Source organism: Acinonyx jubatus, chromosome D3 (assembly GCF_027475565.1).
Source record: "Acinonyx jubatus isolate Ajub_Pintada_27869175 chromosome D3, VMU_Ajub_asm_v1.0, whole genome shotgun sequence".
NCBI classification, from domain to species: Eukaryota; Metazoa; Chordata; class Mammalia; order Carnivora; family Felidae; genus Acinonyx; species Acinonyx jubatus.
This window is the reverse complement of record NC_069392.1, coordinates 71,788,673-71,806,918: the sequence shown is the minus strand read 5'-3', so window position 1 is coordinate 71,806,918 and position 18,246 is coordinate 71,788,673. Positions and strand designations below refer to the sequence as shown.

General features: G+C 38.2%; 1 protein-coding gene across 1 annotated transcript; it reads right to left on the bottom strand.

The window, feature by feature from the left end:
• Positions 1-4,601: 4,601 nt before the first annotated feature.
• Positions 4,602-14,392, bottom strand: LOC128312330 (uncharacterized). Its single transcript, XM_053205652.1, has 3 exons — positions 14,336-14,392; positions 10,257-10,421; positions 4,602-5,732 (listed from the first exon to the last, which is right to left on the bottom strand). Exons 1-3 carry the CDS (start codon positions 14,390-14,392, stop codon positions 4,602-4,604), a joined length of 1,353 nt encoding a protein of 450 aa, XP_053061627.1.
• Positions 14,393-18,246: the final 3,854 nt, after the last annotated feature.

The following is an 18,246-nucleotide window of genomic DNA, read 5'->3' as shown; positions in this document are numbered from 1 at the left end:
TTGTCAGGAAGGGAAAATGTACAAAAATGTACTACAAAGTTTCACAGAAGCGTATGTCGAGATCTGGAAGTCAGCGACAAGGAAATAAGAAATGTAGAGAGCAAGATTGGTGTCTCAAGTTTCAGTAGGTAAAGAGTGGGAGAAGAACATTCCAGAAGGGCTCTTAGGCCAGGAACTGGACCTGCCTTCTAGGGAAATTACTGCTGAGAGATGTGAATGAGAGCACAGGCCCCTAGGAGGAGGCAAGTGCCAGTCTCCAAGCAGCCCTGGCATCTCTGGGCAGGACTCAGGCAAATTATCAGCCTAGAGCTGCCAGACCAGAAGAGCCATGCCTCCCAGCAGGAGTTGAGTGAGTGATCAGGACTGCGGGCAGAAACGGTCAACTCTGCAGCCAGTCCTGCAGCACGTGCCCAAGGAAAGCAGGGTCATCGCCAGGCAAGCTGAGGTTCATAGAGGAGACTCCCATCACTAGAGATGGAGTCAAAGCAAAAACAAAACCAGGGCAAGGTTCCAGGCCCAGTAAGAAGACTGTGAGGAAAACAGGATATGAGAACAGAAAATCAGAATAGAGGCCAGAGAGAACCTGGAGGCTGCCGCCGGCTCTGCAGTGGGGAATTGGGCCAGGAAGCTCCCACACTTTTGCCCCACAAACACGCCTCTGTGCTCTGCTGCAGGGAGTGCTCTAATTCGAGAGCCTCATAGAAACCAAAGGACAACAGTGGGCCATCACACCCCTCTCAGGGCTGCCACAAAGATGGTTTGGGGGCTCAGAGGAGGAGTATGCAGACATCTCACCCAAATATCATCTCCATAACGACTCCTTCTTAAGCAGTGGATAATTTTGCCTCCTCCCCACAGGGGACATCTGGTGATGTCTGAAGACATTTTTGATTGTCCCAACAGCGGGCAGGTGATACTGGCATCTAGCTGGGAGAAGTCAGAGATGCTGCTAAACATGCTACCTTGCACAGAACAAGAATTCTATGACCCAAAATGTCACTAGTGTGGAGGTTATGAAAAATGTCATATAAAGTATGCCCACCTTCAGCCCCATCACTTGCCCCATCACTTTCCTATGGCATTTATTAACTACTAGAAATAATCTTGTTTATGCATTTGCACATTTAATGCCTACTTCTCCTATTATAAGGTAAACTCTGATAGCTGAAACCTTGTCCTTCTTACTTATTGCTGTATTTCCAGAACCTGATACATAGTAGGTACCAAGTAAATAGTTATCGAGTGAATAAATCGAGATGAACAAAGGATAGAGTCAATGCGTGGAAAATGGCAAAAATATAAACCAGAAAATCTTCACTCCAAACCCTACTATTATGAAGTAGGTTCAGAAGAGCTCCTAATTCAGATCAAGGCATGTTCTGCAATACAGTAATTAGTATTTTGTACCTATATGTATTAAATCCTCTAGGAGTGTATAAGCCCCTTGAGGTCAGAGTCCTTATCTTCCTCTTCTCTAGCACAGAGCTGAGCCCAGCTGCATGGGCTGTGAATTGTTACTCATGTGCAGTTTATTTGAGATGTCAAAAGAAGCACCAGATTTGGTCCTTTGGGTCACAGGAAGAATATGCATTCCATGGGCAATTAATGTCGAATCGGCATGTTTTCTACCCTCACCAAATAGAACTTGAGGTCACATCTCATTCTTCCCAGAGAGATGTGTCACACAGATTGAGTAGTGAATATTTTGTCATTTGATCTACACCGTTGATCTCCCTGCATAAAGGCTGGTAAGCAGGATTCAATTCTTGTAAATGATCGGTGCCATAGCTGAGTCGGGCTGTTCCTCCTATTTGCATAAGACAAGACCTCCCTGTGTGGTCCCCTGCTGCACTCTTCCCTTTAGATGACTTTAGGAATGGTAAGAGGATAAATCAAGATGACCCACTTCCAAATAGTTTAAACAGAGAGGAAACTTCCAAATAACGTTCCTTAAAAATATTAATGCCGAGAAGAAAGACAAATAGAAGTGTTGAATGTGGAATATTCTTTAGTTGTGGATATTTTTCAGAATAGGAGAGGTACTGGGGCATATGGTGGATTACAAACTGACCGTACGGCAAAAATCACATTATGGGAAACATAAATTATGAGCCAAATGTAATAAAATCCTTTATAATCTTTGTCTGGTATATAGTAGTCGTTTATTAATAATTACTATTGTTTCCCCCTGCTTCCCACCATCCACATGGCTCATCTTCCAACAGAGACCTGAGGCCAGTGGTACTATGAGAACTTATAAACTCCAAATATATGGAAACTCTGAGCATTCAGAAAATAATCAGGTATAATATTAAAAAGCAGAAAGTAAGTCTTATGGGGGAAAAAAAAGATTAAAAGAATTGGGATGAATTAATCTGAACAAAAGTGGGCTAAAATGTTTTATTAGTACTAACATTTAAGAGATAAATATTCTATTCTTGAAGAACCCTACCTTAAAAGTTATCTTTCAAATATAATTACTTGAAATTTAAAATAAATATTTATTGGGGTCTACTAATGTGCTAGAGAGATGGAATAATAAGTGATACAGAGGGTTTTTTTCATGGTTCTTGTATAGGACAAGTCAGCTACCATTCATTTAGTTCTTCCATATGTATTTCTTAAGGACCAATTGTGTTTAAGGCAGAGAAAATGTTATCATCCTTTGTAAAATAGGCTGTACATGTATTTATTTACAAGTACGGGTAAACTTGGTTCATTTATCATTCTGATGACTAGCAAAGCTGTAAAACAATTACAAAACGCTAAGTCCAAAGGAGAAACGGAATGGTCTCATCAGTATGTTTTAAATATCCCATAAAATATTCTTAATCAAAACAGCAAGGCGGGACAGAAAGGCCAATGTGCATTACTAAAAATCTAAATTAATGTATTTACTAAAATGTCATTACTTCTAAGCACATATAATTAAAATAACAGCTAGTAAAAATTAATAATGAGTATCCACTTTGGTCCAACTTTAAAAGATTTTAAATAAGTTAGCTTGCCCAGACGTTTAATGTAAAAGTTTCTCTTGAAAATATTTTTTTACCATTTAGTAAATAAAACATTCCCCTCTTGATCATGTATGTAATTGATTAAGTAAGGTTTTTGTACATAATTAAGTCTATAATTCTTTTTTTTTTTTTTTTGCATGCCTGGAACATCATTCTGATTTTTAATATTTTAAATTAGAATATATATTAGAGTAACTAATGTCATTCTTAGACTATGACCTTTGAACCAGTGATTCTCAAACCTGCCTGGACATTATAAACACCTCTTAAAGGAACAGATTACTAGTTGCAATCTAAAGATCCTGATTTAGTAAGTCTGGGGTATCAGCAATTATAATTTAAACCTCAATATTAACAGAGTGTAAATTAATGAATTTACTACCTAATCTTCATTGCTACTTTCTTCTTCTGTATCTTCCATACTTTAGCACATAGTTGGGACGTAAAAGATGTCTTTAATTGATTGACTTACAAGATTTTTGCAAAAAAAAAAAATTAATTTTAAAAAATAGAGACCCAAATGCCCTTTCAATAACATTAATTCAAATTGAATATGGTTGCTTAAAAGGTATTTACAGTAAAAAGAAACTGGAGAAACATAAATTTCACCATAAAGAAAAAAGTATTATAAATTCTAAAATTTTCTCCACATACGTTTAAGTGCCCACATATAAAATGTGTTTATTATGCATGTAATTTGTGTACAGAAAAATGTTATGTTCTGAACTGAAATACATACATATTAAAATCTAAATGACTGATTTTACTCTAAGGTTTCATATAAAATTTCTTGAAGTTTTCCTAAATAAACAAATTGGGTTACCTTTTCTATATGAAATTATATTCTTTTGAAATACACAAACAAAAGCTGATCTGCATGGCATAAATGTTCAGCTCTTTAAAAATAAAATCAATATTGATAGTTTTAGAAGTCCTAAGTATTGCTTTAGTGAAAATTCAGGTAATTATTCCACTGTCAATTGTCTGAATTCTCGCTCTTCAAGTGGCACCATGGTGGGTGCTGTAAGTATAATATAGTAATGGCACTAGATACAGACTCAGGTATTATAGAAGAAATGGCTACAGTTGGGGGAAGAGCCAGTGGAGGAGAATGGTTGTAGGATAATTTGTAGCGATAATAACTAAAGCATAAGTTGTCGTAGAAGAGAACATGTTGACAAATGATGGTAGTTCTATTAGATTAAAGTAAGAATAGTGGCATCTATAGTTCCAGGTTCAGATGATAAGGTGGAGATTAAAGATTGTTGAAGGAAAGTGATGACCATTGTCATTGTGAACTAAGTGGAAGACACAGTAGTTGCAGGTAAAGTGGGAGTGGTAGTGGTTGTAGAGTCAGCTGACAGGATTTGTGGGTTCAGTTGAAGAGATGGTGGAAGTGGTAACTGTGTCGGTTGTCCGCTAAGATTAAGTTATGATAGCATTTGTTGCTTTTGAAGTTGAAACAGTTATAGATTCTGTTCAAGTGGGGTCAGCTGTGGTTTCACCTGAAGTGGTGGTTGTAGCTTTCGTGATTGTACGTTCAGGTGAGGTGATAGTGGAGCTGTTGCATTTGTGGGTTTCGTTTTACTGGTGACTGGCTTTTGTGGTTGTAGGTTCTGTGGAAGTGATGGTGGTGGCTGTCGAGGTTGTAGGCTCATTTGAAGTGTTAGTGATGGCTGTTGAGGTTGTGGGTTCAGTTGAAGCAATGGCGATGGCTGCTGTGGTTGTAGGTTCTGTGGAAGTGATGGCGGTGGCTGTCGAGGTTGTAGGCTCAGTCGAAGTGTTAGTGATGGCTGTTGAGGTTGTGGGTTCAGTTGAAGCAATGGCGATGGCTGCTGTGGTTGTAGGTTCTGTGGAAGTGATGGCGGTGGCTGTTGAGGTTGTAGGCTCAGTCGAAGTGTTAGTGATGGCTGTTGAGGTTGTGGGTTCAGTTGAAGCAATGGCGATGGCTGCTGTGGTTGTAGGTTCTGTGGAAGTGATGGCGGTGGCTGTCGAGGTTGTAGGCTCAGTCGAAGTGTTAGTGATGGCTGTTGAGGTTGTGGGTTCAGTTGAAGCAATGGCGATGGCTGCTGTGGTTGTAGGTTCTGTGGAAGTGATGGCGGTGGCTGTCGAGGTTGTAGGCTCAGTCGAAGTGTTAGTGATGGCTGTTGAGGTTGTGGGTTCAGTTGAAGCAATGGCGATGGCTGCTGTGGTTGTAGGTTCTGTGGAAGTGATGGCGGTGGCTGTCAAGGTTGTAGGCTCAGTCGAAGTGTTAGTGATGGCTGTTGAGGTTGTGGGTTCAGTTGAAGCAATGGCGATGGCTGCTGTGGTTGTAGGTTCTGTGGAAGTGATGGCGGTGGCTGTCGAGGTTGTAGGCTCAGTCGAAGTGATAGTGATGGCTGTTGAGGTTCTGGGTTCAGCGGAAGCGATGGTGATGGCTGCAGGTTCAATGGACGTTGCAGTGGCTGTAGATTCTGTTGAAGTGGTTTTAGTTACGGGTTCAGTTGACGTGGTGGCCCTTGCAGGTTGTGAAGTAGTAGAGGTCATTCCAGGAATGCTAAGTATAGGCTCCTCATTGTTTGCAGGTAGCTGGTTAGTAATGGGAGAGCTGTCATTTTCTCTGTTGTTCACCAGGCATATTATGAGTACTCCAGTTGCTGTTGTTATCACACAGGCTAAGAGACAAGCCAAAAAGACTTTCCACAGAGACAAGTCATTACACCAGTTTCCTTTTGCCTATGAAGAGTGTAAATGATAATATCAGTAATAAAAAACAAAAATGCTTGTGATTTCTCATCTCTTTTGTGTTATTTATACTGTAGTGCATTAACATGATTTCAGTCCTTATATATATCCAAAGAAATGTAGGCTTACGGTCCAAGTTTTTATCCAGGTGAAAATAACTGCACACTTTCTTTAACATTGGAAGAAATGAGAATCTACCAATTTCTCATCTTCTTTTATTGGAAAATATTCCAATAATGGGAAGGAAGAGCTTTGTCTTTTCACACAGGCAGAAAAGCACTTGAATGGTAAATTGTCACACACCCAATCCTCCAGTAGATGTTGTCATTACCCCAACCCTTGAGCAACCACAGTCAGGGAAAGTCAAGTACCTGGGCAAATCAGAGTCAAGATAAATGTATAGTCACCATCCTTGAATGGATTTTCTGGACTGTTCCATCATTCTATTATATTTCTGTAATATACACTCTCATTTTGTAAATCTTTCTTAATCTTCTCTCTCTTCAAACATGTAACCTCCACCTACCAGCCCTCAAAAACAAATTGACCCATCTCATTTCCATCAAATGACTTCATCTCCTTTCTCCTTCACTGGGAAACTTGAAGCCATCAAATGGAAACTCTTTCAAAGCCCTACAGGTATCAAACCTGCAGACCTAAGCATGCCTGGGCTCCACCTCTCTTCCTTCCCTGATTGACACAGAGATGCTGTCCCTCTTTCTGGCTGATGCTGATCTGCCAATCTGTCCTTGGACCTCATCCCCCATATCCTTCTCAACAACTTTTCTCTTTTTTTCATTCTTCCTCTGGGACTAAATACTTCACCTTTTCCTCTTAAGTGGCATCTTCCTTTTAACATTTATATACACTCAAATCTCTTCCATTTTAAACAAAAAACCTCCTTTGACTCCAAATCCCCTTCTCACTACTTCCCTTTCTCTCTCTCTGGAAAATGAAATTTCTTGAGAGTTGTATAAATGCAACATCTCCATTTGCACACCTTTCAACCAAATTGTGTCTGGCTTCTACCTCTGCCATGCCACTGAAACACCTGTTAATAAAGTCACAAATGACATTTATTCACTCAAATCTAACTGACATATTTTAGCCCTCACCATACTCAAACCCTCAGTAGCATTTGCCTCTGAAGCATCCTTTCTCCCTTTTGAACAGCCTCTTCCCTTGGCTTTTGTGATATTCCATTTTCGTTGGGTTTCTCCTAACAACCCTCCCCCTCCCAAATATTCCCAGTTTCTTTTAGAGGCTTACTATCACATTCAACTTTATTGTTGACACTCCTGGGACCTTTTCTCTCACTCTAGGTTTAGGGTCAGCAAACTTTTTCTGTAAAGGGCAAGACAGTAAATAGTTTCAGCTCTGTGAGCCATACAGTTTTGGTCACAATGACTCCAATCTTCCATTATAGTCTTAAAGCAGCCATAGGCATTGAGTAAGCAAGTGAGCATGACTGTATTCCAATACAACTTTATTTACAAAAATAGGCAGTGGACTGGATTTGACCATTCTATGCTTTCTCTTTCCTATGATTTTCATTACTATCCATATCTAAATGACTCTCTAATTTATTTCCAGTCCAGCTCTCCCCTCTGACCTTCAAATGCTTACATGATACCATATATTAGATGTCTAAATGATGCCTCAAACTCACTGTGTCCAAACCCAAAGTCATGATCTCCCCAGTGAAACCTGGCAAGCTCCCACATCCCTTTAAATGGTACCACCATCCATTATATTCAGTTCCATAAGCTATTAACAAAGGGATCATCCTTGAAATTTCCCAACCCATCACCAAGCCCTTTAGCTGTACCTGCTAAATATCTCCCAGTACTATTGATTTTCTCTATATCTGTTGATACTACTCTATTCCAAGCTTCCTTTATCTCTGCCATGGACTAGTGAAATAGCCTTGGGCCACTCACTCCGTTTCTACAATGCATCATGCTCCCATCTAAAGTGCGATCTTGGCACAAATAGTTCTGTTCATTGTGAATGCCTCTCTCATCCTCCATTTACCACCCAGAATACAACACAGACTCCTCCGGCACCTATTTTTGCAACAGTACTCATGATGTTCAGTGATTCTGTTATCAGAAGAGGAATAATACACTGAAGCTTTTTCATAATTAGAGTATTCCCAATTCTTTAAGTAATATTGATAGCCATATAAATATAAAACTTCCTACCACCCATCAGGTAGGTAGCTGCCTAGCACCTAGTGTGACCATAGGGACCCAGAGAATCCACCTGAGTGCATTATCTCCTTCCCAGGCTTATTACCTGAAAGCGTGCAATGAAAAGAGCTCCCTGGGAGCTTTCTAGTGATGTGCATTTTAACAAGATAAACCAAAGCCCTGCTTATTTTCTCACTAATCCTCATCGAAGATTATGTTATCCACCACCATGATTTAAAAGAAAAATCATGGAATTGCATGTTTCATCATTTACAAAATGGTGATAAAACAGCTTGTGAAGTACAGAATTACCTTCGGAATCAACAAAATTGATTTGCTTTGTCATTTCTAAAGTGTTTTTGCAAATATTTGTTGCTTTATTCGTAGGCAACAAAGCAGTGTAGAAGAGTACAGTCTTTTTAACTGGAGAAATGTTATAAAGTTCAGAGCTATGATATCTTAAACAATTTCTTACCTTCTCTGAGCCTCAAATCCCCTTATCTTAAAATAGAGAGCTAAAAATATCTATCTTATATTGTTGCTGGGAAGACTACAAATAACATACATAAAGTCACTAGTTTTTAAAAATATGTTTATCTTGGATGCAGTATAGTATAGTATATAGAAATTAAGGTCAAGAACTTTGGAGTCCAACAGATTTGGGGTTGAATTTTAGCTCTGCCACTTATTAGCTATGGAGAATTTAACACCTTTATCTTTCTAAGCCTCAGTTCCCTCATAAGGATAATAATACTTAATAATACCTAGAAAGATGAAAAGATAAGACAATGTTTATAAAGTGCCTGGCACAGTGTCATGTATGTAAGTTTCCAATTGTCTAACATGATTGATTATTTCATAATCACCTGGGTGAGAGCAATACCCTCAGTGAATGGGATACAACATACACACCTTCCATACACACTAAAATAGATCTTAAATGTCGCACAGTATAGGCCACAGTATTTGTTGGAAGGGTGCAAAGGGTGGCAACCCCAAAGCAACAGGAGTAGAATGAAGGCATGGGCCACCAAGGCCAAGTTAGCCCCAGAAAAAATAACATTTTCTTTACTTTGACTGAAAACACTACAAAGCAGTCTCAAAAGAAAAAAAGTGGCAAAAGGGCTTATGCACATCTAGGAGAACTCTATGCTACTTTAAAAAAATTATACAAGAGCCGCTTAATGAAATAAGTTGTGCACAACCAGACAATAGGACACCTAAGTTCTTCTTTTTGGGTCACTTTTGGCAAAAACCATGCTAATTGATGCCTGGGCCCCACCCCAGAGCTTCTGATTTAATTGGTCTGGGGTGGGACTCAACCAATGGGTATCTCTTAAACGATCACCAGGGGATTCTAAAATGCACCTGGGATTAAGAACTACCAGACTAGATGTTATCTAAGACTTCTCAATTCTATGATTACATAAATTAATTTACCTCTCTGCAAAAAAGAAGAAACATTTTCTCACTCCACCCCATTGAGCTCATTCATTCTTTCACATCGTCCCAGCAACAATACAGTTTATACTTTTATCCAGAATCAAGAAAACAAGGCTCATACTCTCTCTACCAAGCCTCTACAGCAAGATTAAGCAACAGAAGGTAGAAACTCCAGTCAGGGAAACCCAACCAAACTTCCAAGTAGAATAAGCAATTTATAGTCAAGGTCTAATTGCTGTAACAGGGCTGAAGATAGAGAGATACAGTCCTGAGGTAAAGTTAATTCAACCAACGGATAAGGTCAGGAACCAAAGACCTGGATCTAGTCTACAAAGCTAGTGGGGAAAAAAATCTGGAGAACAAGAGTCGGGTTTCTATGTCAAGGTCTTATGCGCCATAGATCACAAGGAAGAAACCTATGGAAAGTGCCACATACAGGTCCAAAGTCTAGAACAGTGGAAGCAAACAAGGTGATCACCAATTGAGCAGACCCTTAAAACTTTGAATATGACACAGTCTCCCACCAGAGTCTAATTTGTGAATTAAACTCTATATTGTCAACATATTTTCTCCTCTGCCTCTCCCCACCTGCATTTGTACTTTACATTGATTCCTTTCACTTTCAAATAATGTTCGCTATCTATGCAAATATTTGAGTCCCCAATAGAATATCAGCTCTTCAAAAACAGATTATCAAATATTCTCCTTCTTACGAACTGCCTCGCAGAGACTTATAATTATACTGAGAATACAGCAAATGCTTAACATGAATGTGGGTGAATTAAATGATTATATGCATTTCCTGGGAAAGAACAGAACAAATACGTCCCTGTATAAAGCACATTTCAACCTGGATAAAAGCTGCTATATCAAACATTACCTCTGTACTGGACAATTCTGTGTGTGGGTTTCTTGAGTGTGCAAGGGCTGCTGGGCTCACATAGACCCCAGTTAGGTTGGACGAGACATGACCAGTTGTACCACTTGAAGGTGGATGCCAGCATGCAGAACTATGAGCCTGTTGGTCATCTGAACACGTGATTGGCTACAGAAACAAAACATAAGTGAATAGAAAGTCATGGTGTGGAATTTCTAAAATGAAACTCTTCTGTCAAACATAATCAAGAGCATCACTTTTAAAAGGAATTTTTCTACTATACTCTGAAGATCAAAAAAAAATCTAGACAGATTATGACATAGTATACTTAACTAATTTTTTTTTAACTTTTTTATTTATTTTTGAGACAGAGAGAGACAGAGCATAAACGGGGGAGGGGCAGAGAGAGAGGGAGACACAGAATCGGAAGCAGGCTCCAGGCTCTGAGCCATCAGCCCAGAGCCCGACGCGGGGCTTGAACTCACGGACCGCGAGATCGTGACCTGAGCTGAAGTCAGACGCTTAACCGACTGCGCCACCCAGGCGCCCCTACTTAACTAATTTTTGTAAGTTACTAATGCTCCAGATCAGGAATGTATGTCATCCTTATTCTCTACCACATTACTTGCATGTATTAAATACCCTCATGTTGCAAGCTGCTGTAAGTGGAGCGATAGTAAGAAGTCTGTATTCGTATAAGGAATAGAATGTTAGAGCCAAAAAAGTTCTTGCAGCTGATTATCGGGTACAACCCGTTTAGGTCATTTTGGAAATGAGAATATTGAAGCAAAAAGAGTTGACATAATTATCAGCAGCAGCAGCAGCAGCAGCAGCAGCAGCAGGATCCCATAATGACATGATAGCAAGCACCGGAGCCCGTACCTTCCAGTGTTAAGACCAGTGTACTTTCCACTCCGTCCCACTACAGCATGTATAGTATGTTATTATGCTAAACCATGGTAAGATGTATAGTGTATACTAATCTATACTATACTAGTGAAAAGTTGTCCTACAAAGAGACTCCTTCACATAATCTGTACCATGGTCTATGCAACGGAACTTGCACACCCATGACAAAGAGACAAAAGGCAAATCATTTGTCAGTTTGTGATATGTTTATGCTGGGTTCCTCTTGGACACACAGCAGTATAAAAGCAATTCTCAACAACAAAAAGGTCTCTGCTCTGAGAGTTTATATGCTAATATAACAGGGAGGCATAACAATTGCCACATATTGTTGAGAAAGGGGGCCATAAGGATTAAAAATGGGTTGGGCTCAGTGGGAAAGATTTGGGGGAACAGGTGTTTTAAAAGGGGAAAGAATAAAATGAAATGAAAATGGGAGCGGAACAAGTTCAGGAACTTGTGGATCTGGGCCAAGAGTTTTGGTACATCTCAAAAACAATGTAGGACTGTCTGGGGATCTTCATCGCATAGAACGATGTTTCCTTCTAGTTGTGAATCAAGGGCATCTCGGCCACTCCTTGCTCTCTTCAAAAGGCAAAAACTACAACTACCCACTGCAGATGTGCTGTGAGGATTAACGAGTAAACAACTGGAAAAGGGTTGGAGCAATGTCCATATGTACTCGGTGAGTGTTGGCTGTCAGTAGTGGCAGCAGCAATCGCAGCAGTGTTTTTATTCCTACTGTTACTGCTACTAGTTGTCTTGGGTCACGTTTATGTAATAACCCATTATTAAAGAGCCATAATAATTGCTGGTGCCTCAACTCATCAGTTCCATAAAACTGTCAGACTAGAAATGTATGTGGTCACTGAGAACTACCACGAGCAACACAAAAAATAAATATGATGGTTATTAAATATAGATAAGATGGAATACTCTTGGCAGTAAAGGGTTTGGGGAGACAGATTTTTCTGTTATATCAAAGAAGTAAAGAAAACAGCTCTGTTTTACTGAAAAAAAAACTAAACAAACTCCATGTTATTCACTAGATCAATTTGAGCAATGTTGGACTTTAATAACAACCTTGCTTATTTTGCCAAGTGCTGATGATGCTGTAGTTATCTGGTTTGTCTGTGGCTGATGAACTAGAATATTTTAATGCACTTTGTAAACAAAACAAAATTCACTCCCCAAGTCAGTTTTCCAAATCTTCTGGCCCTGATGGAATCCTAGCCCTTTCAAAGAAAAAGATGATGGGCGGTGTCTACACTTAGGGTGGAGAACCTCTGATCTAGATTCAGCTTTGGAGTAATATTGCAGCCCAAGTAATAATTTTTACTCTGGTATGTTGCTCTGACTCTTAGTATAGGTGGAGTCTCTACACAGAACTGGATCAGTTAAAGAGCTCCAAACGTTTAATCAGATAATCAGCCTTAGCTAATAAGGGCCATAGGCAACTGAAGTGAATTAGCTATAGTTACCAAAAACAGTTCTGTGGGTTTTCCCCGTGATTTTATAAGGATTAACTTAAGATCTCACATATCCCAACAGAAAAACAAAACACCAACATTTATTTTACTTTTGTTTATAATCTTCAACAATTATTAAACTTCACAATTGAATTCGGTCTTAGGAGAAAAGCATATTTTTATAGCTATGCTTTAAATATCCATAATACAGTGAAATAGTTAGCCACCTATCAAGATATACACTGTAAAAACAACTCAAAATAATATTTGTAAACATCTTCAAGTTTGTTGCATCTAGAGAAACTACGAAGATGATGGATATGTGGCTAAAGGGATTTTTTTCCATTTGAGTATTCAGGCATCTTGAGTGTCGAACTCAGAAGTGACAAGAACAGCTTCAGGAGAGTCCTTTGTATGACTCAAAAGGACAAACCCCTTTTCTTTTGGTAAACCAAGAATTCTCCTTGGGATTCTTTTATTCAACCAACACTTACCAAGCAAAGACTTTCGTCTTTGGCTTATCTGGAGGCAATTAATATGGGCTAATTGCCACAGCTCCAAATTGCAAAGGGAAAAATATTTCATTTATTCTTCACGCAGGAATTTTAACTTACTATTTTAATTTTTATCATACTTCCATCCTTTGTTCTTTTTTAAAGGAAATCATCTCCTTTATTTTTATTCATTTATTTTAAAGTTTCTTACTTATTTTGAGAGAAAGTGAGAGAATCAGGGAGGTACAGAAAGAGAGGGAGAGAGAGATTCCCAAGCAAGCTCTGTGCTCATTCTCACAAACCACAAGATCATGACCTGAGCCAAAATCAAGAGTCGGACGCTCAACCAACTGAGCCATCTAGGCCAGGTTATAAAACCTAGGCCATTATAAAACCTATCTGAACCTAAGCTAGGTTCAGATATAAAAAACACTTAGAACTATACATACAGTAAAAGCTTGATTCTTGGTGTAAAAACATTTAAAAATAGATAAAATAGGGGCACCTGGGTGGCTCAGTCAGTTAAGCATCCGACTCCAGCTCAGGTCATGATTTCATGCTTCATGGGTTTGAGCCCCGCATCGGGCTCTGTGCTGACAGCTTGGAGCCTGGATCCTGCTTCAGATTCTGTGTCACCCTCTCTCTCTGCCCTCCCCTGCTCATGCTCTATTTCTCTCTCTCAAAATAAATAAACATTAAAAAAATTTTAAATAGATAAAATAACCATATTTCTTATACAAAGTAGAAATGTTTAAAGGATTTCTTTCTTAGGCCTAAAGACAATATCCAAGATCAATATCTGGATTTCCAGCATATTTAGAAATCCAAGTTTTGACAGGTTTAGTATATAAAATCGAAGAATCAGATTATAAAAATATTATTTACAGACCAAACCAAAGATATCATTGGAGATATATGTTTACATGATGGTGAGTACAGAAAGTTAAATGGATTTATTTGTATATGATGTGGTAACAGAAATTGCTAATCCTTTAAATTAGCAAATATGTAAAATAATTTTTACAGTATAATACAGAAGAATATAACATGAAAAGTTGCAGCAGAAAAATTTAATACATGGCTATGCTTCCTTTTTGAGAATAATGCAAAATTATGACATTGACCACATAACAGCAAAGAAATTCGATTGATTTTAAAGGCTGAAAATGAGATAGCACTATAGGCAAATTATTAAAATTAAGCAAATACTCACAAGCTGGTTTTCAGAGTGTTCAATATTGACTACATATTTTCCATGCTTTCTGTCCATTCTTGAGCTTATAATGCCATAGGCTTACCTTCAAGGATATTTTTCAATTCATGTGTGGCCTTTATACCTGCAACTCTGAGAAATAATTTAAATGGCTACTGGAAAATCAACTCTGATGCATCAGTGATGGTGAGGATTAAACTAAGTAATAAGTAGTCATTCACTAAAATGGAATCCACCTTAGAGAAGGAAATGAGGTGTTAATCATAGAAAATCAATACAGCCTCTGAGTGCTACTGTGATTACTCCCTCAATAACCCTCCTGACAGGAAGGAACTCTGAAAAGCTTACATAATTACTTTTTTCTTCCCTTTGGCCCCATCTTTCAGAGACCTGTCTTCTATTTTAGGACTAACCCAAGAAAAAATTGTGAGTTAGAAGTTTGCCTTTGTTTTCTCTCTACCCAAGCCTGAATGCCTTCTTGCTGGCTCTTAGTCACCCATGGCCTTAGGATGGCTTCACCTTTTCAGTCTCACAGCTGGAGTCTGGAAGTCTACTTGGGCAGTTGCTTGGGAATTTACATGCATTTAAAAATGATTAGAATCAATTTCCTAGGCAATAATGCCAAAGGAGTGATGGAATATTGAAAATCTGGAGGATGAGTTTTGTTGTTGTTTTGTCAAGAAATCTAGTTTGTCCCAAATTGAAAAAGGATGAACTTTTATTGACTTATTCACTCAACAGGTGAGAATACTGAGTTTCTAAAGTGTTCCAGGTACTTTGCCTGGTACAAAAAGTTCAGCAGCAAACAAAATAGACCATACCATGTGTTCTTTGTATCTTTTCACTTTTGGATTCTGAATTTTTTTTTCAAAAAAAATTTGAAAAACTGGGAAGGGATTTGTTCTAAACAGGAGTGAAAACATATAATTACTACTCTTACTCCTGTTGAGACAAAACCAGTGATGCCACGGTATGGCCATGACTACAAAGGACATACATGGGTTGAAGGTGTTCATAACATTAAACATGACCCTCTAATAAACTGATTTATTTGAAAATCAGAACGATAAAATTACCAAACAAGTGGTATTACTGTGACTATATTTAAATATATTTGCTTTTAAAATATGACTACACTTATATTCTTCAGAGGCATTTACTTTAATTTGGTACTAAAGCAACATAGCCATGGTGTAGGTAGAACTCTATAATTTTTTTTTAATTTTTTTTTAACGTTTATTTATTTTTGAGACAGGGAGAGACAGCATGAACGGGGGAGGGTCAGAGAGAGAGGGAGACAAAGAATCTGAAACAGGCTCCAGGCCCTGAGCTGTCAGCACAGAGCCTGACGCGGGGCTCGAACTCACAGACCATGAGGTCATGTCCTGAGCCGAAGTCGGATACTTAACCGACTGAGCCACCCAGGAGCCCCTAGAATTCTGTAATTTTTGACAGCATCCACAACATTATAGCAATGACAGAGAGAGTGAAAGTTTTCTCTGATCTCAGGTTCACAATCTCTAGGAGTTGCAAGACTCAGTCCCAAAGTTTGGAAGAAAAACATAGAAAATTGATTAAACTTATTTAAAATAGCAACGAAATTAACCAACACATTGCTCCGTGGCTAAATTTCCCATATAAAAATTAGAGTCTTTATTTTGCCAAGAACAATTCTTCAGCATGTATTAGTAACAATTCTCATGAACACCTCCACCCAAAGGTCAACAGAAAAAACAGAACACACCTGGACTGTTAGAACAGAGAGCAAGGGTATCTCTCTCATTGTTCTGTCAAAGTCTCCTATAAAAAGTCTTTGTTCACAGGATTTATAGCCAAAAAGAAACCTGCAAGTTTTTGGCTGACAGCAGTTCAGAGAACTGTTTGATAGCTGGCCAATCTTCATGGGGAAAGTTCTATTTCTCATTCATCTAACAGAGAATTGAATTGCATCGTTATCTGGAAGTCTAGGTCAAAACTTTTTTTTTTTAATCATGTTACTGAAACAAATCTTTCTTGCCTGAAATTTCACTATGCTTTGATTATGACTTCTTTGGTCAGTTAATAATATGAGAGCCTATATGACGGCTGGAGCTCTCTGATCTTAGACATTTTAGGGAAAGGGATTATTACAGTTTTTCATTCTGTTATTGGCATTACAAGCAAACAATCAGGCACAGAATTTCAAAGCCTAAGTAAAATACTGATATGCAACCCAATTAATTCAAAAGTATGAAAGATCATTGTGGAAGGAAAAAAAGAACAAAAATAAATCTTCAAAGTGCCCTATCAAATTTATTATCAAAGCAATTAGAAGTAATCATTAAAAGTAAAGTTGAAAATAAAACCTGAAAGTTGCAGCAAATGTGTTTATATATGGTAATCGTAACACTATCGGGGTGTTTTATTGTATTTTCAAAGCTGACTCCATCTCTATAGCAGGTGTTCCTTCACTGAATCAAAAGTAATTAAAAAGTATTTCAGTAATACAATGGAACTAGAATAATTAGCCCTACTTAAAATAGAAATTTCAGGAGAAAAACATGTTTTGATGCATGTCACTGAATTTCTTAATTACATTATCTTAAGTCTACTTACAAATTTTAAATATGTTTATACTGACAGAACATGGTTTTTCAGTAACTTACCCCCAACTGTTTATTGAACACCTCGCACACCCCAGGCATGTCTCAACCCTGGATATCCAGACAGCATTGATTAAGACAGACAAAACCATTATTTATCCCCTACGCTTTGTTTATTGAATGTTTGGCTTTTGATTTTACTTTCAAATTTTTTTAATTGTAATATTTTTGTTTAAACAAAGAGAATGTTTTTTTTTATTTAGTTAAAAGTACACGTTTTTTTCATGTTGGGAAATCGGTTCCATAATGGTCAATATGTCAGTTTCTACAGAATAAACAGCAATGGCATAGTTCATCTCTGACCACAGGGACTGGGAATTCATGGTTTTTGTAGGGTCTGATATTCCATTTTACAGTGACCTTCAGGGTTCAGAAGTTCTCTTTTCTACCAAGCCAAAATTTTCCTTGTTCTTTCAAATGACTTAAACGCTGGTCCTGCTACATCTGGGGACACCTAAATTAAACCATTGTTTCTTCAGAATATTGGTCTGTGATCCCTGATGCACAATTCCAAAATCCAAAAGGCTTTGGAAACAAGTAATTTTGTGTATTTGGCACAAATTTAGTTGGCAGCAAAAGTTAATCAAAACTAACCTTTAATCAATTTAGCATGATTATTCATATGTTTAACTACAAAAATATTGATGTGTATTGCACATTTACTACCACAGTCCTGATGGGGGTGTTGTATAACGTATCGTATTGCCGTCATAAAATTTTTAAAAATCTGAATTGTTGGGGCGCCTGGGTGGCTCAGTCAGTTAGGCGTCCGACTTCGGCTCAGGTCATGATCTCACGGTTCGTGAGCTCGAGCCCCGCGTCGGACTCTGTGCTGACAGCTCGGAGCCTGGAGCCTGCTTCGGATTCTGTGTCTCCCTCTCTCTCTGCCCCTCCCCTGATCATGCTCTGTCTCTCTCTGTCTCAAAAATAAATAAAACATTAAAAAAAATCTGAATTGTAGAACACATCTCACCCAAGTACTTCATATGAGGGACTATATATGTGGTTTGTAGAAATTTTACAATTTTTAAAAATAACTAATATATCCTTCCTTATTCTTATTGCTCTGAAATACTAGTTTATAAAGTCTTCACTTGGTAAAATGACTCCTAACTGGCATTTTAAAAATGGAGATGAGAAGAAGAAGAATAAAAAGTTTCAATTATTGCTGGATTACAGCAAACAACGGCACCATTGGACAGACTGTGACCTAAGATTTGGTTAACATAATATTATTAACATTACAGGGATATGCCTAGTCCAGTGGGT

What these genes read in the sequence shown, in the direction of transcription:
- LOC128312330 (XM_053205652.1), bottom strand. Translation starts at nt 14,392, where the DNA reads ATGGACAGAAAGCATGGAAAATATGTAGTCAATATTGAACACTCTGAA. An exon ending in AACACTCTGAAAACCAGCTT is followed by an intron (nt 10,422 to 14,335) that starts GTGAGTATTTGC and finishes TTGTTTCTGTAG; the next exon opens with CCAATCACGTGTTCAGATGA. An exon ending in CAGAATTGTCCAGTACAGAG is followed by an intron (nt 5,733 to 10,256) that starts GTAATGTTTGAT and finishes CACTCTTCATAG; the next exon opens with GCAAAAGGAAACTGGTGTAA.